Source organism: Eleginops maclovinus, chromosome 22 (genome assembly GCF_036324505.1).
Source record: "Eleginops maclovinus isolate JMC-PN-2008 ecotype Puerto Natales chromosome 22, JC_Emac_rtc_rv5, whole genome shotgun sequence".
NCBI classification, from domain to species: Eukaryota; Metazoa; Chordata; class Actinopteri; order Perciformes; family Eleginopidae; genus Eleginops; species Eleginops maclovinus.
Genome location: NC_086370.1, coordinates 14,076,403 through 14,097,864, shown reverse-complemented (window position 1 = coordinate 14,097,864; position 21,462 = coordinate 14,076,403). Strand labels below are relative to the sequence as shown.

General features: G+C 40.5%; 2 protein-coding genes across 2 annotated transcripts; one reads left to right on the top strand and one right to left on the bottom strand.

Annotated features, from left to right (window-relative positions):
• On the top strand, positions 1-6,523 carry slc25a28 (solute carrier family 25 member 28). Its single transcript, XM_063875083.1, has 4 exons — positions 1-538; positions 2,923-3,151; positions 4,018-4,074; positions 4,526-6,523. Exons 1-4 carry the CDS (start codon positions 194-196, stop codon positions 5,098-5,100), a joined length of 1,206 nt encoding a protein of 401 aa, XP_063731153.1. The 5' UTR covers positions 1-193; the 3' UTR covers positions 5,101-6,523.
• An 11,470-nt stretch (positions 6,524-17,993) lies between these two features.
• nkx3.3 (NK3 homeobox 3) lies at positions 17,994-21,212 on the bottom strand. The gene is made up of 2 exons (XM_063874270.1): positions 20,752-21,212; positions 17,994-20,115 (listed from the first exon to the last, which is right to left on the bottom strand). Exons 1-2 carry the CDS (start codon positions 21,026-21,028, stop codon positions 19,589-19,591), a joined length of 804 nt encoding a protein of 267 aa, XP_063730340.1. The 5' UTR covers positions 21,029-21,212; the 3' UTR covers positions 17,994-19,588.
• Between the last annotated feature and the right edge of the window lie 250 nt (positions 21,213-21,462).

The window sequence follows — 21,462 nt, the reverse complement described above, 5'->3', positions numbered from 1 at the left end:
GGGCTTGTTGTGTATTTGTCCGCCACGGCCTCCCTTGCTTGGCCCTGGCTGGGAAGTAGCCTAATGAGGCGGGGAGGGAATGGTGTAGTAGAGAAGCATCGTTAAAACCTCCCCACGGGAATGTGAACCTTAAGGACTGATATCACCAACAAGTCGCTGCATCTGCGTGTTTTTACATTTTACCTGGTTTCTCATGGAAGCAGATGGATTTGTGAGGAGGCGTCGGATGACAGCGGAGACTACAGGCAATGATCCCGGGGTTGCTGGTGCATCTGCCGGGGCAGAAGTTCGATGGCTTGGGGGAAGATTCTGGGGAGTTTCGGAAAGTATCGTGGGTAGCCTGTCACCCCGGATCGGAGGGGAAACGGAGCTGCAGACTGTTGATTTTAACCGTAGTGCACAAGATGCTCAAACAGAGGACTCTGAACCAGACTATGAGGGATTGCCACAGGGAGCCTCCACTAGCACCCACATGTTGGCTGGAGCCGTGGCCGGGATCATGGAGCACTGCCTCATGTTCCCCATCGACTGTGTCAAGGTAGCTTAGCCCAATGTGCACCGGCTGATCCACAACTTTTTATCAATGCTCAGTGCTTCCACAAACTGGTATATGTTGGGTAATGTGTGTGTTATTCCTCTAGCCAACGTGTTTGTTAGCATAGCTCACTAGCTTGTTCGCTTACCTAATAAACACGCTGTGGTGTAGACTGGTTTGAGGACAAGGTCAGTCGGCTCAGTTATCATGTCACATCCCTACAAGCTAACTCGTTAGCATGCTAATATATATGAAGCTACCGGCTAACGTCCGTAGGTATGACAACCTTTAGTAGGGTCAAACACAGGCGCCCACTTGGTTAGTTTGAACTACTAACTAAACGTAGTCAAACCAATCTGATGTCTCAATGGATATAATAGTACGTAAATACTGAATGTCCATGTCACGTGTAAGCAAACCGGAGTTAACTAACTTTTTGTAGCGTGGATGAGAGTTATTAATTTCTGCCACAAGAGTTCTAGGAGACTTAAGCTTTACTATGTTTAAGATAACAAGGAATTACTTAACTGTTGTTTTGAGTAACTTACTATTAACATGAAAGAATAGCCTACACTGCAGTTTTGAGACCATTTGACCCCTGCAGTCCACAGTTTCAGCATCTGTTGACATTTCCTAACACACTGTTACAGAGTTGTATGCAGTGTTGCAGCATGCCTACTGCTTCACACACCATAACTAATTGTTTGCTAAGCTTTTTGTTCACATGCAAGTCATGCAATTTCACTGGGTCATTCTTTATCATGTGGTCTTCGTTGTTATGTATGAGATTATTTTGCTTTTAACTTAAACCTGTAGAGACAACACGTATTGCCCCAAAAGGTCATCTAGATGGCTCTAGACATATAACAAAAGCACAGGGTTAGAGATGGGGCAAGTGGCATTGAGTCAGCTGTCCTTGTCAGATTGAAAAGCTGTACATGCACATGCTTCATCCATGTCTCTGCCACCTGTAGTCTTGCTTGGATGCGGCCTGTCGAGCCCTAAACCCGGACAAAACCAATGTTTACAGTCCTTTCTCATTTACACAGCTTCTGCCACACCAGTTTAAAATCAGCATTTCAAGCAAGGAGAATAGGAGCATTGTGACTCCGCAAATTAAAGCATACTGCACTTAAACATATAGAGGCATCTTAGATGCGTCTAACATTTGCCTTTTTTTTATTTAAAGGCTTCCTAATTGGAGGTTTCCCCCTTCACCAAATAAAGACTTTTTCTCCTGTGAGATAAGCCTTTCACTTAAGAGATTGCAGTGTAATTATAGTTTAGAATAGGCCGTCATTCTCCCTTAATGTGTCCCAAATCCCAGTAATTGGTTTGGATTTTGAAACGCGTGTTGCATTTGTAGCTCTGCCAGAGTGTACAGTACTGCACAGTCCACATCACTAGAATTTCAATTGTATTGATTATTTCATTGAAAGAAGCCAACAAGTCTTAAGTGTTTGCTCCAGTGTATGTCAGAAGTAGTGTTTGCATTGAGGACAAAGGTTAACGTTTTCGACCTGCTCAAACACCAGACGAAACACTGGACATGGAAGATGTTAAGGACTGTGTAGAGAACCAATCAAATCCAGCATTCAAATTACAGTTTAGTTATACAATCATGCAAATATGTGGTGTGCAATAGGGCCAGGAGTGAAGTTAGTTAATGCATATACCCGAACCACTGTAAGATAGCTCATTTTGGGCCCTGCATTCCACAGCTGTACCATGGAGTGACATGAGGCCATGTTTATGCTTCGTTAGAGCCCTACACGCACATAAACAGTGGGGTGTAAGTTTGTCCATTCAGCTGGAAGTGTGGTATTCAGGGATTATGTCGCTGCTGGTTCCTCAGACGCAGTGTGACTGTAGTTGACTCTCCAAATATCAATTAGCTAGTGACAGAATCACAAATTAATTGCACGTGTCCATTAGATGATATTTCTACCTTATCATATATCTCAGCGTGCATACGTGAGTTGAGAGGAAGAGAGAAAGGTGTGCTTCAGGGTCAGTGGGAAAAGAGGCTTACAGGAAGTCAGCTTATGTCCCCTTGTGACCTTGGAGCTCGTAACTCCATACTTCCTTCTATTGAATTATGCATGTACCCAACACACAATGTGGAGCACCTCATTTCCCTTAGTTGACCCCTATTCAGACAACGGTCTATTCAGGATCCTTTTCATTGCCATGCTTTTTTTTGTTGTATAATTGTTAGGCACATGTATAATAGGATCGAAATGACACATTACATTCTATATTTATCTTGAATTCAGCTGAAATGTATTGAAGCCACTGCTTAACTTAATACTTAGAACTGGTGGGTGGAAAGGGAGCAACCTGTTGACTTTGAACTTTGCTACATTTCACCTTTTATTCTTTTCCAGACACGCATGCAGTCCCTCCAGCCCGCCCCTGCAGCCCGCTACAGGAATGTGATGGATGCTCTCCGCCGAATTATAGCCACAGAGGGAATCTGGCGGCCAATGAGGGGGCTGAATGCAACAGCAGTTGGCGCGGGACCTGCCCATGCCCTCTATTTTGCCAGCTATGAGAAACTCAAAAAGACTCTAAGCGATGTCATTCACCCAGGGGCTAACAGTCATTTGGCTAATGGTACCATATAACATACATAAACACAGTTTAGCATTGACATGTTAAAGATTTATACATGATGTTAAATTTGAGATCAATGGTATCACTAATATAGGCAGATAATTAGGTCTTTCATTTCAAGCATAATGCCAAGAATCACCAGTGTAATCTCTATGAAGCTGAGCCTAATCTGGCTAGATGTAGCCTCGCCAATTCTAAGAACCCCAAGCATGCCATCAAATTGGATAATGCCTTTTCATAGCTACAGTTTTTCACTATAATGAAGTGTCAGGGTCAGCTTTCAATCGGTTACAGTTTTTTATTAAACTTAAACAATGTGGATCAAGTACAGAAAAGTCACATTGGCTACAAAATAGAAAGAGATTTAAAAACCGTGCTCTAAATGTCAATCATTTCCTTATTCCTTGTTCTTCCTACTCTCTCTTCCTTCTTTTCCAGTTTAGTGCAAGGCTGGGTAAGTCCTCTTTCTCCCCATTCTCCCGTCTCATCTGCTCCCTCCACTGTCTATCCTCTCTTTTAAAGCTTTTGGTTTAAATCTCTCAAAAGAGAGTCTTGTCCACTAGGTGTCTCTCTTTGCTCAGGTTTGGCCACCTGAATTCGATCAGGTGTGATCCCTCGTTTTTACACATGTACAATTTGCTGAGTTTCCTCTTAATCTGCTACTATAATATTTTGTTTTGAGCATGACATCTGCAACTTTTAGGAATATTGCATTGGAAGCTGTTACATGATCAAAAGGGTCCTTACTATTGCAAGTGTAAACAATGTTTTCTGTATGCCTCTTTACTGCAGCTTCCTCTATTTTCCTTCTATATTCTTCATCATTATCTCAATGTTTAGTCACTTCTGAGGTGTATTTGTTTCAGGAACCGCTGGGTGTGTGGCCACACTGCTTCACGATGCAATCATGAACCCAGCCGAAGGTAAAGGCAACATTTTACAGTACAATCCCTTTAGCTTCTAACTACTGAATTAGGACAGCTTTTCTCATGTAACAAAAGCCTACCATACAGATGGTCAGTAATGACACATACAAGTTCCACGCCTTTGCCAACCATCTTCATATTTTGGCCTTAACCCGGCAGTCTCACATATTGACTTTCACATCTGCCTCTTGTCCACCTGCCCCAACATGTTAATAGAAGGACACTGGTCAGAGTCCTCGTGTGCAGCTGTTGGATGGGGTGCAGCTGTCTGAGCAAACGCAGTTCGAGTGACACTTCATCTTTTTTGAAACTCTGTGTGTTGTAAGGAGAGATTCACAAAGTCAATAGCTAACTAATCTTCTTTTCTTTCTCTATCTTTGCCATTCTCGTACTGCCAACCCTGGACACATTTGGACCTCTCCTTCTTCATCTGCTCATGTGACTCTAGTTGTGAAGCAGCGCATGCAGATGTATAACTCGCCTTACCGCGGCGTGATGGACTGCGTACGCGCCGTTTGGTATAAAGAAGGCCCTGCTGCGTTCTACCGCAGCTACACCACCCAGCTCACCATGAACGTGCCCTTCCAGGCGCTCCACTTTATGACCTATGAGTACCTTCAGGAGCTGCTAAACCCCCACAGACAGTACAATCCCTCGTCCCACATGATGTCCGGAGCTTTGGCTGGAGCTATCGCAGCCGCGGCAACTACACCTCTAGATGTCTGCAAGACCCTGCTCAACACCCAGGAGTCTCTAACCCTCAACTCCCTGTCTTCCAGCCAAGGCCCCGGACAGGGCCATGGCCAAGGAGCCCACAGACAAATCTCAGGCCTGGCCCATGCCTTCCGGACTGTTTATAGGCTGGGCGGCCTGCAAGGTTTCTTCAAGGGAGTGCAAGCGAGGATCATCTACCAGATGCCCTCCACAGCCATCAGCTGGTCAGTCTATGAGTTCTTCAAGTATGGACTCACCAAGCACCAGCACAATAAGAGGAGATCACAGCAGAAGGAGGCTGAGATCTAAATATCTCCTCGATTAATTCTCCTATGATATTGTCCTGCCCTCCCTCCGAGGACAAGATCATGTCCATACGCACATAGAATATGACTAAAATCCACCTCAGTTTTCCCATACTTAAAAACATAGCATATAAGTAATATTTCTGCTACGCTATTTCAACACTAGTTATGGTTTGAGTTGTGTTTATTCTCTCCTCCAGAAGAAAACACTTATACAGTAATATAGAACTAGGTTTTTTTTTAGCAATTGTAGTGACCTCTACGCTTGTCAAAGCTGAGGATTAATGTCAAGAACGCACAAGTTTTGAGTTGGAATGGTAGTCAGCAGAGGGCAGTAGTGTTAACTCTTTTAGTTTCATCAAGTTTGCTGTCCAGGAACCAGGTTTTAATGTTCACCCATCTAAGTCTGGAATTGGCAATTAAACATGATAACTGGCTTTTGAACCTGACCCTTTTCTGGATTAAGGAATAATATAATAATGAACTACTCTGATAGTAATCAAAGAAATGAAAAGTACACTTTCTAGTTTGGGCAACACACAGGCTTTCAGTCCTTTTTATCAAAGTATTTTTTGATTTGATCTAATTTTAAAGTTTTTCATCCAATAAGAATACAAAACAAACTGCCCCTTGCTGACAACATGTTCTTACACACATTATTTTCTGGATCAGTACCCAGAAAAACTTGAACTGTAATGGAACCCTGCAAACTTGGCAGCTTTAGGCCAAGAGCAACAGTAATTTTGTATATCTTGATCAATTGAAGTAATTTATGGTTTCAAATCGTAACCAAAGACCAGATTTGGGGTTTCTTTTTCTTTTTCTATTGGCAAATAAAGCAATAATTAATTTTTTTCCCTGCTTTTTCAAATGACACATTTCCAAATGTTCCCTTTGATATAATTGGACAGTATGGTCTACATACAACAAACATACCATAGTATTTACCATTGAGGTATTTGAAGAGTGCATTTGGGTTATTTTAATTTGGATTCCTTATTTGGTATTTTATTTCCCAGCAAATATATTACTTTAAACTAATATTTTCCACATTTAAATGTTAAATCAACCCTTTGACCACCAAAATTCTCACCATTTATGCCTTGTGTACGTGTTTGGCAGAGCAGACCAGGGCAGCATTGAGAAGGCCATTTCTGTGCATTAACTGTAGCTATCAGCTTGTGAACTACTGAGATTCCATATCTGTGTTTGACAGCAAAGTTTGTGTACATTTAACTGTGCCCACTAGGATTCAGTATCCCACAAGTTATGTGTCTGTAATCCCCCCCCCCCCCCCCCCATTAAGTACACATACATGGAAACTGTCATTCTTGTTAATTGATGTCTCATTGTTCCCGACACTGAATTGCACTCGTTGAATAAAGACTGAGCAGCGGGTCTCTACTCACTGCTCATAAATGATGGGAGCACTCTTTTCCTTTCTTTAAACGTTTCTGAATACTTTGCTAGAGTATGAGAAGATAGAATGTTCCCATTCACCAGTCATTACGAACAGGTTCATATTGTCATTATATTCTGGCTGCCTATAAAAGGTCTTAAGTCTTTGTTTTCCTAGTGAATAGAAACTGAAAGAATGGGATGAATGAAAAGAAGGCAATGCCCTAAGCCACATCTGTCCTGCCAGTAGCACACAGTGAGTTTGTGTGTGTCTTCAGGTATTTATCTTTAGTTTGAGGCAGGTACAGTTGTTTAGTCTTGAACACAGGTGCAGTTTTCAACTTTGACCTTCAAGACTTAAAACACAATTTGAACTCATGGGCACACAGCCCGGTGTACAAACAGCCTGGAGAGGAATTCAGCAATTGACGCGTGATAGAGTAAACCTTGATAATATAAGATGGACATAATTGACTTTAAGATTGAAAATTAAAAACAAATATAAAGACCTATTTCTATTCTAAGACCTGCCGCTAAAAGACTTTTGAGGACTCTTCATGTGAATGGTCACTTCAGAAAAACTTCATTCACCATTGGAAAGATTGCTTTGAGACCTCCCCCCTAAATGATCATGTTAGGATAAAGAGAATTGAATCAAAAACACAAAAACTATCTATTATAAATGCTTCATCCATGTTCAGAGAAAGAGCCATGTAGACAGTATGAATATCATGATTTGTGCTTAGGCATCTAAAAACATGTATTTTCTGAATTTCCTTGTGTCATAGGTGAATGTATTGGCTCCACAGCACCATACCTTAATTGAGATGGGGAGAAAAACTTCAAATGTTTCTTTCATTATGCCTGTTGGTGTGAGTCAGTCAGTCAGTCTAAGCTTCCCTTAGGGTCTATAAATACATCACTCTGGCCAGGAGTTATATGAAACACTTTACACAAAGATAGAATTCTTTAATTTAGAAAAAACTCAGTTTAAGAGCAGCAAGTTTAATGTTTTTACAAATCATAGTGAGAAGTGAAAGCCTCAACACATCAGCCTCTGTATACAGGCGCACAAACACAGAAACAGACACACATTCACACCCATTCTTTTCAGGCAGACACCTGTTCAAACAGGGAGTGTTAATGAACCATTCCTGTCGCCTTCCACCCAACTATCTATGCATGTACAATATGTGTGGCCTGTTGTAGTCGTATGCTGATAGAGTGGTGTGTCGCTCTTTTTTCTCTCCTGATGATCAGCCAGCTAGAGCTTGTTCACTGTATTTACAGTAATGAATGAACTGACTGACAAGCTTTCCATGAGTAAGAACTATGATATGGCACGAGTGTAGAAATACTGTGATTCAGATACAGAGGGGCAACTAGTAGAAATTGAATGTGACTTGTCTTTCAAAGGTGAGTTTTATCTTCTTTTCTTTTTCAGATTAGTATTTGTCTTTGTGTCTGTGTGGGAGACCAGGATTGAGCCCGTCTGCTACAAATCCGAGCAGTCTGAGAGTAAACTATTTAGTCTGGTCATTTGCCCATTTCTTCCTCACTGTTTGTGTAACAGAGTCTGTGTGTGTGTGTGTGTGTGTGTGTGTGTGTGTGTGTGTGTGTGTGTGTGTGTGTGTGTGTGTGTGTGTGTGTGTGTGTGTGTGTGTGTGTGTGTGTGTGTGTGTGTGTGTGTGTGTGTGTGTGCCTTTGTGTCTGTGTACCTTTGTGTCTGTGGCCAAGCACTGGCCAGATTGATCAGTCGAATATGATTTATTTATACTGTCACAGATAATGAACACGCTCTTGAAAGTAAAAGTATTAGCATTAGTAGTTATTATGCATAGTGGTCCTTCTAAGGACCAAATATGTTATGTATCTTGATTTTAAGTATTGACGCATTAATTTGATGCTCTATAACGTTAATGCTTTAGCTGGTAAAGAAGAAACAAGTTAGTTACTTTTAACTGCCGATGTAATATTAGGTGTACGTCATAATGTAATCATATTAGTTGATTTACACTCTGCATTAATAACCTAGGTCTGAAACTAGCTTACTAATGTTGTGAATTAAATGTTGAGTAGAAGTATTAACTAGCAGAAAAAAATCATTACGGTACAAGGAGCGTAATTGAATAGGCTACACCAGAGCTACCTAGAATCGATATAGCTACAGAGCTACTCTATCTGTAGGTTCCGTTACGTTAGTTTTTTCACGGATGTAAATGTGATTGGTTTCCTGAAGATGTTGCCAGCCAATTAAAAGCCTGGAGCGTCGGTGTGGGCGGGGTTGAACTTTGACTGGTGTGTGAAAATGTTTGTGTGAGGTGTGTGAGGTCAATAAATAAAGTATTCCGAGTCTTTGCAGTAAAAAAACAAAAAACAAATAAGTTCCGGCTACTATAAATCACATGGCATAGTACAATATAGCAAGATATGTAAAGAAACCACGGTTTTATTTAAGAAGAAATAGCCTATCTCTAACGACCATGCCAGTATTGAGCTAGTTTCAATGAAGTAAACCAAAAACAGCAAGAAACGCGCAGTCAAATCGGGAAGATAATTTCCCGAATACAGGTTACGAATTCATTCGTAACGACTTCACTTCATGACATTGCATCTTGAGATGGGAGATTCATTGGATTTAATCATATCCATAATCAACCCCAAGCCATGCGGCCCCCACCTTGTGATGAAGGAAGCGTCCTCCATGGTAAAATAAAACGCTATTTATACGTCGCTGTGTGGCCATTACCAATAAATGTGATGCGAATTATAAAAGCGAACATGTGTTGAGATTGGTGTAATGTTTGTCTCTATGTGCTGGCTTTGCATTTAGAGTATTTATGTGTATCTGCTTTTGAAATTACATTTGAGATTGTGAACTGCTTGATGTGATCGTTTTTTAAAGTTTGTTTTGGTCTGTTGGTTTCCATTTGGCTTTGTTTCGCAGTAGGCCGATTCCTACAGCGCTAACGTCCTCCATGAGCATGTTAGAGACTACTGTGTCAAGTCTGTGCTCATTGTCTGATATTGATGAATAATTGAATCAAGTTTTTTTTGTTTTGTTTTTGCTACAGTATAGTTTTTCTGTGCATTTGGAATTGCAGGGCGATCATGGAAGAATGTAAGATCCATCAAATTGTTCACAGGGCCTGCCTAAATAATTCTGCCTAAACCACTTGTCTGGGTGCTTGTTTGCGGGTTTGGTTGAGCGTGCATGCATGTGTGGACTAGAGTAAGACAGAGTATAGGAGAGCATTCATGTATTATATAATATCCGTAGCTATAAGTTAAACAAGAGGAAAGCAATTACAATAGTTTGAAGGTGGGAGAATAATGGAAAAGTGGAAAAAATAATAGACTATACATTCATAAATTTCAAACGTGTCTGGCCCAAGAGCCTTCAGATTTTGAGGATGGAAGGTTGTCTTTTGTTTGAGGGTTTTAAATTAAGGATACTTGTGTTCTTGTTGTCTTCATCAGGAGAGAGATGACTATTTGGCACTTCAGTCATATCATATGGGGAGTTCATAACCCCAGTGTGTGTTTACATTTGATTATTTTGGGTCAGATGTAGTGACTTTGTTCTTCCTCGCTCACTTACTCCTGGTTGATGACTCCTGATACTGATGCCCAGTCTATGGAGATTTTGGTCTGCATTTCACACAGCTGTTGTTGTCTCCTTCAGTTGTTGCATTTCATGTTGAAAGGTCAGATTGAGAAGTTTGGAGCCATTTTCAAGATGACCAGTTAAAACAATTCCTCAGTTTGCCTGTATGCAATCCCCTTGTGCATAAAATAAGAGGTGTCAACTCACAAATTTAGCAGTTTGTGTTTATATAGCTGTTGCTCATTTGTGCACAAAGTGCTTCCACTTGGCTAATGATAACAATGTCGCCTTTGTTTCTGCTGCTGCCATCATATTTATTTGTTTCTGCCGTAGTTCCACAAGTCCCACAGATGTGTCATATGTGATGAATAACAATAATAATGCAATTTATTTGGAAGCGAACCCTCAGTCTATGCAGAAGTGACACCTCTTCTTTTCTAATGTTTTAATTCACAAGACAATAGCAAACATTAAACAATTAACGCAATCACAAAAATAATCCAAAATAGTGAAAGAAGGTCCCAAGAGCCAGGTGTTTCTTTGGAGAGTAAAAAATAAGTTTCATGTTGAACAGGCCAATCCTGTCTCATACAGTGGCAATATTACATTTAACTGTCGTGTCCCTCAGCTGTTGAACACTCATCTGTCAGCGCTAGATATCTTTGTCCTATTTTGCAAATATGTTTTTTCATATAAAGTTGCCTAGGATAAGTTAGACAAAGCAAGTTTTTGTTGGTTGATATGTATTTTATCAACCAACTATATCTTGTTTTTTCTCCGCTCTTTAAAGTAATTTAAGTTAGAGCGATTTGTCTATGAAGAGAATACAGAACGTCTTGTTCGAAATGTACTTAAAACCTCTCCAATCCTAATGTCTCCTAATAGAAGTCTACCGTTGTGATAACAATGTTTACAGTTCCAATGTTGAGTCGTGATCTTGTCACATCAATTACTCCCTTTAATCACTACAATAGAGCAATCTAATTTGACACACAGACATGAAAGGAAAGATTGTGTAAAGTTTACCACTCTAAAAGCTATAACTCTGGCAGTTATAATTACTCTGAGTGTTTACCATATTTACCCTGTGTGTGTGTGTGTGTGTGTGTGTGTGTGTGTGTGTGTGTGTGTGTGTGTGTGTGTGTGTGTGTGTGTGTGTGTGTGTGTGTACACATCGGTGGCCAATACCGTCAAAGCAGACCTTAAACCATTTTTCTGCTTGACCAAATATTATTATTATTGCTATTTCAAGGCCATCTTCTCTGTCTTATTTTGAACATACCCACAAACACTCTTTGTTGTATCTTTTCTGGTGAAAAAGACTTGTTGATGAAGGGCTGGCAGGAACACACGCATACACTCCCTTGTGTCTTGGTGTAAGCCCATGTTTTGGAAACTCAAGCCTCTGGTCAAAGCCCCTTACAGCAAGCACCTGTGGAAGGGTCTATTTCACACACGGTCACAAACACACACTCCAGGGGTACTTAGGAATGTGAAAGCCAGAAAGACTCTTGTCCTCTACAACAATTCTCGCTCGGTTGCTCGTCTTCTCTTATATGCTCTCCTTATTTATGGCATCTTTTGTCAGATCTCTCTTCATATATTGAGCCAAATCATGACTAGACCACTCAGAATGAATTACAGTGTGATACAGGATTATGTCATAATGTCCACTTTGTTCCATCCTTGCAAGCAGCTAATGAATGAGGTGCGATAACTAGCTCTTCGTCGTGCTCACTGGGATACACACAGACACTTACAGGTTTGATCTCACGCTCCTTATGGGTGCTGCTGGATAAAGTAGCTGTTGTTTTAATCCCTTTGTCTGCTGCAGTCTCTCCCACTCTGGGAAGATAGCACGCTTGATGGGAGTAGGGAAGGGAAGCCAAGAGGAGAGGAGCGAGCAGAAAATGAAGCAGGAAGGCTCCAGAGAGAGCAAACAAGCTTTTTGGTACATAGCTTCATTGAGCAAATAAAAGAACATGATACACTGTATTCCTGGTGTAATTTGTTTGGATTTAGCTTTTACTGGCATTCCGTAAAACTTGATCCTGTACAACAATAGGCAGACAAGATAACCATGAGTTAAGATATTATCTATACATTTCATCATGTTTCTTTTCCATTAATGACCACAAGCTAAGTGCTAATTAGATTTATGTGATCTGATACAAATTGTATTTCTGAGAAATGTGGCCATTCCCCCTTACTCAGGGCTAGGTAAACTTGCTAGTGGGCCTCAGGGTAAAAACTAGCTGTGGCCCCTGATTAAACACAAATGTTGTTTTTTAATATGCCCTCAGAACAAATAACATCAATTATGGGAGTGTGACAAGTGGCTGTGGATGAGAACGTGATGCATATTTTAAAATGTATTCACTGTTCATTCATGCCCAATTTTTGGGATTTTCTCAAATAGGTCTTGCCAAACTTTTGAAAAATGGTCCCTAGCTTGATTTTATGATCTCTTTATCATTGTTCATGTTGACATGCCTCCAAAGATCATCAGTAAATTCTGGATGAGGGGTAGTTTACTAAAATAACAGAAAGATTATGAATCTACTGGTCCAGTTGTGGCTTGAATTCCTCCCATAGTGCTTTGCTGTGGAAAATTTGAATGTGGGGGAGAAACAACTCCTGTCATCACTTAAGAGGAAAAGTGGGGAGGATAAATTCTTCCCATGCACCACCAAGGATACTAGATGATCGCTAACACACCCACATACACACAATTAAACACACACACTCATGCACACAGCAATTTATCTGTGGTAGAAAGCTGCAACAGAAGAGAAAACAGCTGTTTTGGTGTGTGATGTGAAGCCTGCATAGACGCAGGACACCATGAAGATGTTGTGTTTGACTCTGGTGTGAGTGTGAGTTTGAAACCGGATCCTGCTCACTTCTCGTGCAATAAAAGAATAACATGCAAGACTTGCATTGAAAAGAAAGCTCCTCGATAAATCCAAGTGTTTATAGTAAAATGCCATTGCTAATGGCCCAGATTACTGAGAAGCAGAGAGAGGCAAAAATGCTCCTATGGTAGGGAAAGTGATATATTCATAAGAGAAGACAAAGTGGGATAATGTGAAAAAGAGATATAGAAGTTTTGAGCAAAATGCCTAAGGAACGATCTCTAAACCTCTACTATGATCAAAGTAACAAACGCACACGCACACTTCTCTTCGCCTAGCCTTTGTGAGCTAAGCCTTGGCAGGGTCTGATGAATTGCAGCATTGTTACCCATGGTGCAGGTGTCCAGCAATCTCTCTCCTCTGCCTTTCCCTTTGCCTAAATGTTGCGACAAATTCCTTTTTAAAAGGTAAGCGAGGTCATATAATCTTCATACAAACACTTCAGTAAGCTGCAACTGGAACTTAAGACACATGCACACACACAGCACACGTGCAATTGCAAACACACACATAGCCCGAGAGCAAAACTAAAGTTGTCTGTCAATGGTGTACAAACGGTGTGGACAATATTTTGTGTGTGTGTGTGTGTGTGTGTGTGTGTGTGTGTGTGTGTGAACAAAGCCACACAGGTGCAGTCAGGGACACTGAGGAAGAAACCGGCCTCCTGCCCTTTGAACTTGATCTTGAAAAGAAAGCTGTCTTCCCTTCCTGTCAAATAAGCTCAACTGCTATATGCCTCCAAGCTCCAGTCAGCACAAACTAGTCTGGTGAAAACTGTGAGCCTTTCATTTCATCACCAGAAGCATTCACACCATCAAACGTGTTCTTATACACTTGTCTAAAACAACTTGAGTGACAGGTTTTATCAGCAGCAATCTATACTAAAGCCATTCCTTTTATAAATGTTTATATTTTTTATTTAGTTTACTCCATTTCATTGTTGTTCTGCAAAGTTGCTGACAGCCCAGCTAAAAATTATAACAGATGTCCAAAATGTGTTTCTCTGACAGAGATGTTTAGGGAGGATCTGTCCAATTGACTTTGTAACTCTGTGTGAATCAGGTGGACTTGAGGTTTGTGTGTGTGAGTGTGTTTCTCTGGACTGCCAGAGATAGAGCATTGGTTCAAGGTTAGGACATATTTTATGCCTTCTTTGTCTTGCTCCTAACCCTGTAGCCTTGTGAAATATATTCATATTCTTGTTTCTCTAGTTATGTGGGGACTAAATAGCAGAACACAGGGTTTAAAATTCAAAATATGGCACAGATGGGTTAAACTAATGTATGTTGCAAGAAATAAAGAAACAAAGCAAGATATAAAGTGCAATCAAGTGAGAGGAAGTTGGATTTAAGTTGTGATAAGAAAACAATCTGGCGATGTTGGATACTCTGTTTCAACAGTGATGAGAGTTCCTCTCATTGGAGGTGAGGAGGAAGACCAGGGAGAGGAGAGGAGAGGGAAGAGGAAAGCATGAGAGGCCGTAAGTGGGCTTGAGTAGTTCCTTTATCAGCCCCCTGATAGGAGTCGTCTCTGTGTCAGAGCTGCTCAGTGCTCTCCTTGTCTCAGCTTATCATGGCTAATTAAAACATTTGGATTCCTCCGGCCGGCTCTGGAGGAGTGTGTGTCTGTCTGAGCATGTGTGTGTGGGAGACATGAGACCACAGAGGAGTCGTAGGAAGGACATGTGGCAGCTTGGAAGACTTCCTGTCCATCTATGGACAGAGGAGCTCAACACAAACTCACCATCATCCATTGGTTGACCAACTGTTTTTACAAAGGCCCATTACACTTCATTCAACATGTATCTCTCTAGTTTTAATTCAATGTTTGTCTTGTGTGTCAAAGCAAAAAATTGTAAACTAGGTGAGGTGCTCACAAAGAAGAGGAAATACAGATAATAATGTGTTTGGCGTGGGGATGTGTAGTGGTATTGTGTTTTTGATTTTGTCATTTTCCTGCGTTAGAAGTTCTGTTTCTTAATCTGCCTCCACTCAAACTCTCAGCTCTTAAAATCCCAAATCTGCTCCTGATGGACACACCCACAACACACACAGACATGCACACACACAAACCTGTGTTACTTATTTTTCTTCAGATGAGCCTGTTTTCTGGGTGGGCTCATCTTTCCATCTTTTTTAATCCCCCCACATGACCCCTGCTCCTATTCTGACAAACACAGAGCTGGGATCACTGCGTCTCTTTGCAGGCACAATGCTATGACCACTGGGCCACAATAACTGCTGCTCTGCTCAGCCTTAAGCTTCAAAACAAGATTTGTCAAAAGATGTAAACCAAGTTTCTGGAGACTTCCAAATAGTTTGTCTCTTGGAAGCTTCATTCATCACGTTGACATTCTAATTGTTTATCAACACTTGAGTGCTGCACTTCTTTTGGAATATCTATATATTTCTTTTATTTGGGTATTTCTGGACAGTGATAGATTAAGATTAGGCATCATTCTTGTTATGTTATAGTATTTGTAATGTAGTGGTGGTTTGCAGGATTGATTACGTTTTGTGTTATCCAAAACATTTCTAAAAACTCCAGTGTTAAATCTGAATATATATTTAACTAAATAAACATTGAACAGAGGGTTTTAACTAACAAAATGTTCTTCTTCAATCAATATTCTAAGGTGTGATATCTTATTCTTATAGCTGGGGGTGCTTGTGAGTGTTGATGCGGTTGGCGTGATAGATTTGTCTTCCCCAGGGGGAGTTGATGTCTTATAGCTTTACTGTAAATGTTTACATTCCTACATGCACTGATGTTATCTGCTAATACGTTCTGGAAAAAGCCTGAAGAGTCCTCTGGGTGGGATTATTTGTGGTGTGTGTGCGTGTGTGTGTGTTTGTGCGTGTGTATGTGTGTTTTAGCACAGGTCAAAGGGAAGCAGATCTGTCTTTAAACAGAGGTATTAACCATGACCCCTCTCCTTCCTGAGTCCTGCCCCTGTGTCTGCCGAGGGCTAACGCATTAAGAGCAGCAAGGCACACCACTGCTCGGTCCTTTTCACAAAGCCAAATATTCAGTGGTTGTTTCTGATAGTACAATCAACCACTGGTAGCAGCAACTGAATAATAACTGGGAAGCCTCTCCCTGTCTCGCTTTCGTGTGAGCTCTAAATCTCGTTCATATTACCTGTCACAGTCTCAGTGCCAAGAGCGGTTATGTTAAGATGATATTGTTTGAATCAACAAGGCCCTTGAGAAAATAATTCCTGTTTCAATAGACACATCGGAAATGCATGTGTAATTGCTGCTCAGGAGCCCTGTGAGAATTCTCCATCAATAGATCTGGATCTTGAAAGCAAGCCACGCATGGATTAGGTGAGGGCTGTCATTCCTGTGTTGCTCACTTTAACTTAGCCCCACCCTAAACGCATTCCTCCCAGCTGAGAAATCTACAACAAAAAGACAACAGCAAATGTACCCGTTTCTATTCACAAGTGGTATTCAAATCTGCTGTGTTTAGTGGACGCTGGTGCTGACGATTGTTCAAAGCGGCAGGTGGACATGTTCTTCTGCACTAATGTCTGGCTCCTTTTATTCTCTCTCTGCTTTATGGGCCTACTCATGTGGAGGCACACTTATAAAGCACAGCTCAAAGTGTTTACATACCTGAGCATTACATATTTACACATGCAGTAATGCTTGTAGGCTCAGTAGGCTATTGCCTGCAATAGCACACAATATCTGAGATGTAACAAAGACGTCTGACAGGGCATAAAAAAAACGGCAGTCAGACAATTATACAGATTTTAAACAAATGTTTTAATTATTAATCAAACTTTCTTTTGCAAACTGCTCTTCCCTAGTGATTACAACAACATTTTGTACACACAAAGCCACACACATGCATGTGTTCATGCACAAACTTCTGGTATGTACGCACATTTAGCTTGACCTTTAATTTAAAGTAAAAAAAGATCTTATGGCTAAAATGTTGAGTTTTGTCACTCGCTTCATGATGTGTTTTTGTATGTTTCCATGCTCGCAGATTCAATCAATTCAATTGGTGAGAATAATTGTATCATTATTACTGCTTCAAATAATGGCTTAAGCAGATGAAAAACTAAACCTGAATTATCTTCAAAGTGAAGGCCCATCAAAATGATGTCTTTGTTGTGTCACTTACTTTCAGTTACTTGTCTATGGAACTTTACAACATCAATGGGTGCAAGAAAAGACAGAAAAATCGTATCTAGTCATGGAAGAATGCAGTGACTAGTGCAACTATTCAACAGCACAATGTGACTAATCAGAGCTCATGGAAAATCGCATACCACAATGCAACACCATGACCTTTTCCGTTGCATCTTAGTTGTCTTTGTCTTGAAGAGCCAATAATCCTACATGTGTGTAAGTGAAAAAAGACTTATTGATGCCCTGGTGATTTCCAGTCTGACAGTCTAAAAGAGGTGTTATGTGTGTGTGAGTCCTCCCCCTAAAAAAGGTGTTGTATCAACCACTTATGAGAGTTTGAAGTGGTGTTTTGATATAAGAGATAAATGAGGTTTGGGCTGGTGCCAGTGTGTTGCACAAGGTAACCCTCTCTACCAAAGCAATTGGTGTTGGGAAAAGGGAAGTTTGAGTACCTATTATAATCATGTTGATGTCTTTAATGTTTCAATTTTGTAATATTAATATTTTCTTAGCTTATAAACATGATACCTTGTTGTATAGGCAAATACTTGTAAAAGAGCACTCAATCTCTGTAGAACATAGTTCAGGTTAAGTGATTCAGTTTATATTTTCCTATGAAGTGAGGCCATTTTGTACATGTCTTTAACATGCGTGTAGTCTTTTCGGTAAGACGTGATTAATGTGTGCTGTCTTTTGCAGCATGGCTGGGTGGTGCAACATCTCCACGTTCTATTGGCCCTCTCTGACCCATGCAGCATACAGTTGAGGGTAGCAGGACTCTTGACACACATATAAAAGACACCTTTTTTTTAAAAGAAAGAAAGGAACTGTAAATATTTACCATCATCTTTATAAGTATTGAAATTTGTCCATTTAGCACATTGCCAACATCTGTAAACTAAATCGGCTGTTTTGTAAGGATGTCTTTACTTGGAACTTTTTACAGTACGTGATATTTTCATGCTGACAATCTCTCCCAAAGATCCATAAACCTAACGTAAAGAATATGTTTTTGAAGGTGCAGAGTTTTATGATTAACAAAGATGTCCCGTAAATACAATAAATACCTTCTAAAAATGTCCGATTGTCTGCCATGTTTTTTAGGCTACTTTCTCTCATTGGGTTTGTATAAATTCAGGATTCCTTTCTGTTCTGTCTGGTCTCTTAGACTGTAACTGGCTGTCATTAAGAGAGGAATAACATATAGATCCTTCTATGGGCCGTGTAGGAGCAATTGCTTTGGATGAAGAGGGGGCAAGGTGATTAGATATATATTTACCCAGATATATTTTGTAGATCATTTGCAAATGATTTCAAACGTACCCTCTCTTTAGATCTACTTGAGTTATTTCATGTGCTCCTGAAGGTGTACGTTTTGTTTTTACATAGTCAAGCTTTAGTCATTCATCTCAATAACGGAGGGAGTGATTGTTTATCCCCTCAGCTAAATTTTACTTTTGTGCAGCTGTGAAACTAATATGCACACCTAAACTCTGAGGAAGCCACATTGCTGGTTCCCAGGGGCCTGCTGTCTTATAATCTGCCTTATTTGTATTATTTGACACATTTAAAAGAATGAATTATTAGGGGAACTTAAATGTAAGATTATTTTTAAAAATATATTTTTCATTCTTTTTTCCACTCAAAGTTAAATATTCAGGAACATTTGGACAATAACTGGGATGTTGAGGAGTATTACATCTCAAATTTCCTTTTACAGTGTTACAACTCCCTCCCTAACATTGATAATACTTAATTTGGAATTTGTCCTTGAAATGAAAATCACCCAAATGCTTTTCCCCTTCACTCTATGTCCAACCCTACCCTCTGACAAAAAAAAAAAACCCAAACACAACACTTGTTTCAGATGCCCTTCAAAGTCCCGCCAGTTCTTTCTTTAAATTGATCAAATAATATTAATAAACAAAAAGATGGAAAAATGTTTGTTTTGTTTTGTTCTTTTTAAAGAACAGATCAGCAGTAGTTAGCTTTTACATAATTATTTTTATGGAAACTCTTTCTGTCTTTCATATAAAAACATTTCATGATACAATAATAATCTTATCAATTTACAGAGCTTTGTAATGCCTCTTATATGCAAACTACATTACTGAAGGCTAACACTTAATAATGTATCATAATAATAATAATAATAATAACGATGATGATTTGTTATCATTATCCTTTAAATTGCCTTGATTCACTGATTAACTCGAAATTTAACTAGTCATGCTGTAAGACATTGGCATTTTAGAAAACCTGAAAAGCAGGCCAAAATGCTAAACAGGCTTCTAGTTATAAAAGAAAGGGGGGGGGGTACAAGTACAATCCCAGTAGCGTGTGATCCATACAGAAAGCTGCCAACAGGTTGAGTGTGGAGAGAACTACACTTGTCCAAGTCATGTGTCCTCAGCAGTAAACAGCAGCTCAGAACATCCCCCCACATGACCTGCTGCTCAGGCTCCAGGGCTGGCAATAGTAGTGCAGGCAGGGCTGGTATCGGTAGGCCTGCTGGTACAGAGGCACAGTCACTGGGAATTGTAGTCCATTGGCCTGATAGTACTGCTTTTGATTGTCCCTCACCAGCACTTGTACTGCTACTTTCTTTGGTGAGCTGCACCCCGCCAGCTCGGCTGCCATCTGGCGCCGTTTGGTTTTATATCTCCGGTTCTGGAACCAGATCTTCACCTGGGTCTCTGTCAGCTTCAGAGCCTCTGCCAAGCCGGACCGCTCGGGACCTGAAAGATAGCGCTGCATGTTGAACCGACGCTCAAGCTCGTAGACCTGTGCGTGAGAGAAGGCTGCCCTGGTGCGCTTCTTTGCACCGGGCCTGCACTGCTGCTCATCGGATGAACAGCTCACCGTCTCCCCGCTGAGGTGGCATCCTTCCTCAGCCTCCTCTGCTTTCAGACGTTTATCCAGATCCACACAGTGTGGCTGCTGCTCTGCAGTCCCTATAGGACAACGGAGATGACAATAGTTGTGTTTTTCTCTGTTAAGATCATGTTCAACAGCCACTAAACTGCTGGCTGAGAGGTTCATTAAAAGTTCTAATGCTGGCCAGTATGAGGTTTCATCTCTCTCCTCCCTTTCACACAGTCAACAAGTCTGGGATAGAATGGAAAATATAATAACCTTTGGTTGCATTTTATAGCACTGTCCCACAGCAAGACTACCCTTCTCAAACAAATATGTTTTTATATTTATTGAGCTATAAAATTGAATATTCGTAATTTAAAAAAATATATATATATATTTCATAAATTAAATCATTGCAAACAATGATCAACATTTCATCATAGACAATCTGTTGTGAATCAAACCCATCATTTTATTTCTAAAATATGAGACAAATGTGCCATTGAGGTGAAACAAATTCATCACTGTTCAAGGCAATGTTTTCTTTTCTTTCTTTAAAAAAAACCCCACAACTTTATTTTTAACTTCAATATAAATACATTTGGGCATGTGTAATTTACATTAAAGTAACAAGCAAAATGACCATCAAGTTGCAATTTTAGTTTGAGTGTAAAACCAGTCACTAGAGCCTAACACAATTGCTTTCTAACGCATGGAATAAAACTGCTCACCTTTTCTGAGTTCAGACTCCTCTCCTGTGGACTCCTCTTTGAGAGCAACAGATCGGAGGTTTCCCAAAGGCACCCTGAGATCAGCGGGGAGTCTCCCTGGATAGATGCTGTTCTCATCCGCGTCTTTGGACAGACCCGAGACTCTCGTGCCATGCCCTGTACAGATGTTGCGCTTTGCCGTGCAAAGCTCCTCTGTACTCTTGGTACCGGGCTTCCCTCCGGCATCACGTCGGCTGAGGATGTCTTGTATTGAAAATGACGAAAAACTCAATGTCATGATTTTAATGAGAGCATGGATTGTGCTTCAAGATCGCATGAGATTTACTTGGAGGCATCGAGGGATAATCCCCTCCAAAACAAAGGTCCTTACTGATCGATGTTTCACAGCTGGCAAATTGCACTAATTTAATTGTGGTGAGCTAAGTCCGGTCTGCTAATGAACAGACTACATCAAGACCTGTCAAATCTTTACTATATTCTGGGCAGCAGCAGCAGTTAACCTTGGATAGGACAGACTCTGGCTGCATGGTCCCTCCTCCGCACCGCCCAGCTCCATGCGCCAGAACAACGGAAAATCATTTTACAGACGAGGGATTACTATTTGGTGAGGTGTGATTTCTACAAGAACTAAAATAAGTATATATTTATATTTTTGTTTTGTTTAATGAATAGCTCTTTAGCGTAATTTGTGAATAGTTTTAGAAATATCAA

Excerpts from the sequence above, each read along its gene's own strand:
- slc25a28 (XM_063875083.1), top strand. The coding sequence starts at position 194 with ATGGAAGCAGATGGATTTGTGAGGAGGCGTCGGATGACAGCGGAGACT. Across the intron at positions 539-2,922 it reads TCCCCATCGACTGTGTCAAG|ACACGCATGCAGTCCCTCCA; the intron begins GTAGCTTAGCCC and ends ATTCTTTTCCAG. Across the intron at positions 3,152-4,017 it reads TAACAGTCATTTGGCTAATG|GAACCGCTGGGTGTGTGGCC; the intron begins GTACCATATAAC and ends TATTTGTTTCAG.
- nkx3.3 (XM_063874270.1), bottom strand. The coding sequence starts at position 21,028 with ATGACATTGAGTTTTTCGTCATTTTCAATACAAGACATCCTCAGCCGA. Across the intron at positions 20,116-20,751 it reads GGAGTCTGAACTCAGAAAAG|GGACTGCAGAGCAGCAGCCA; the intron begins GTGAGCAGTTTT and ends GTTGTCCTATAG.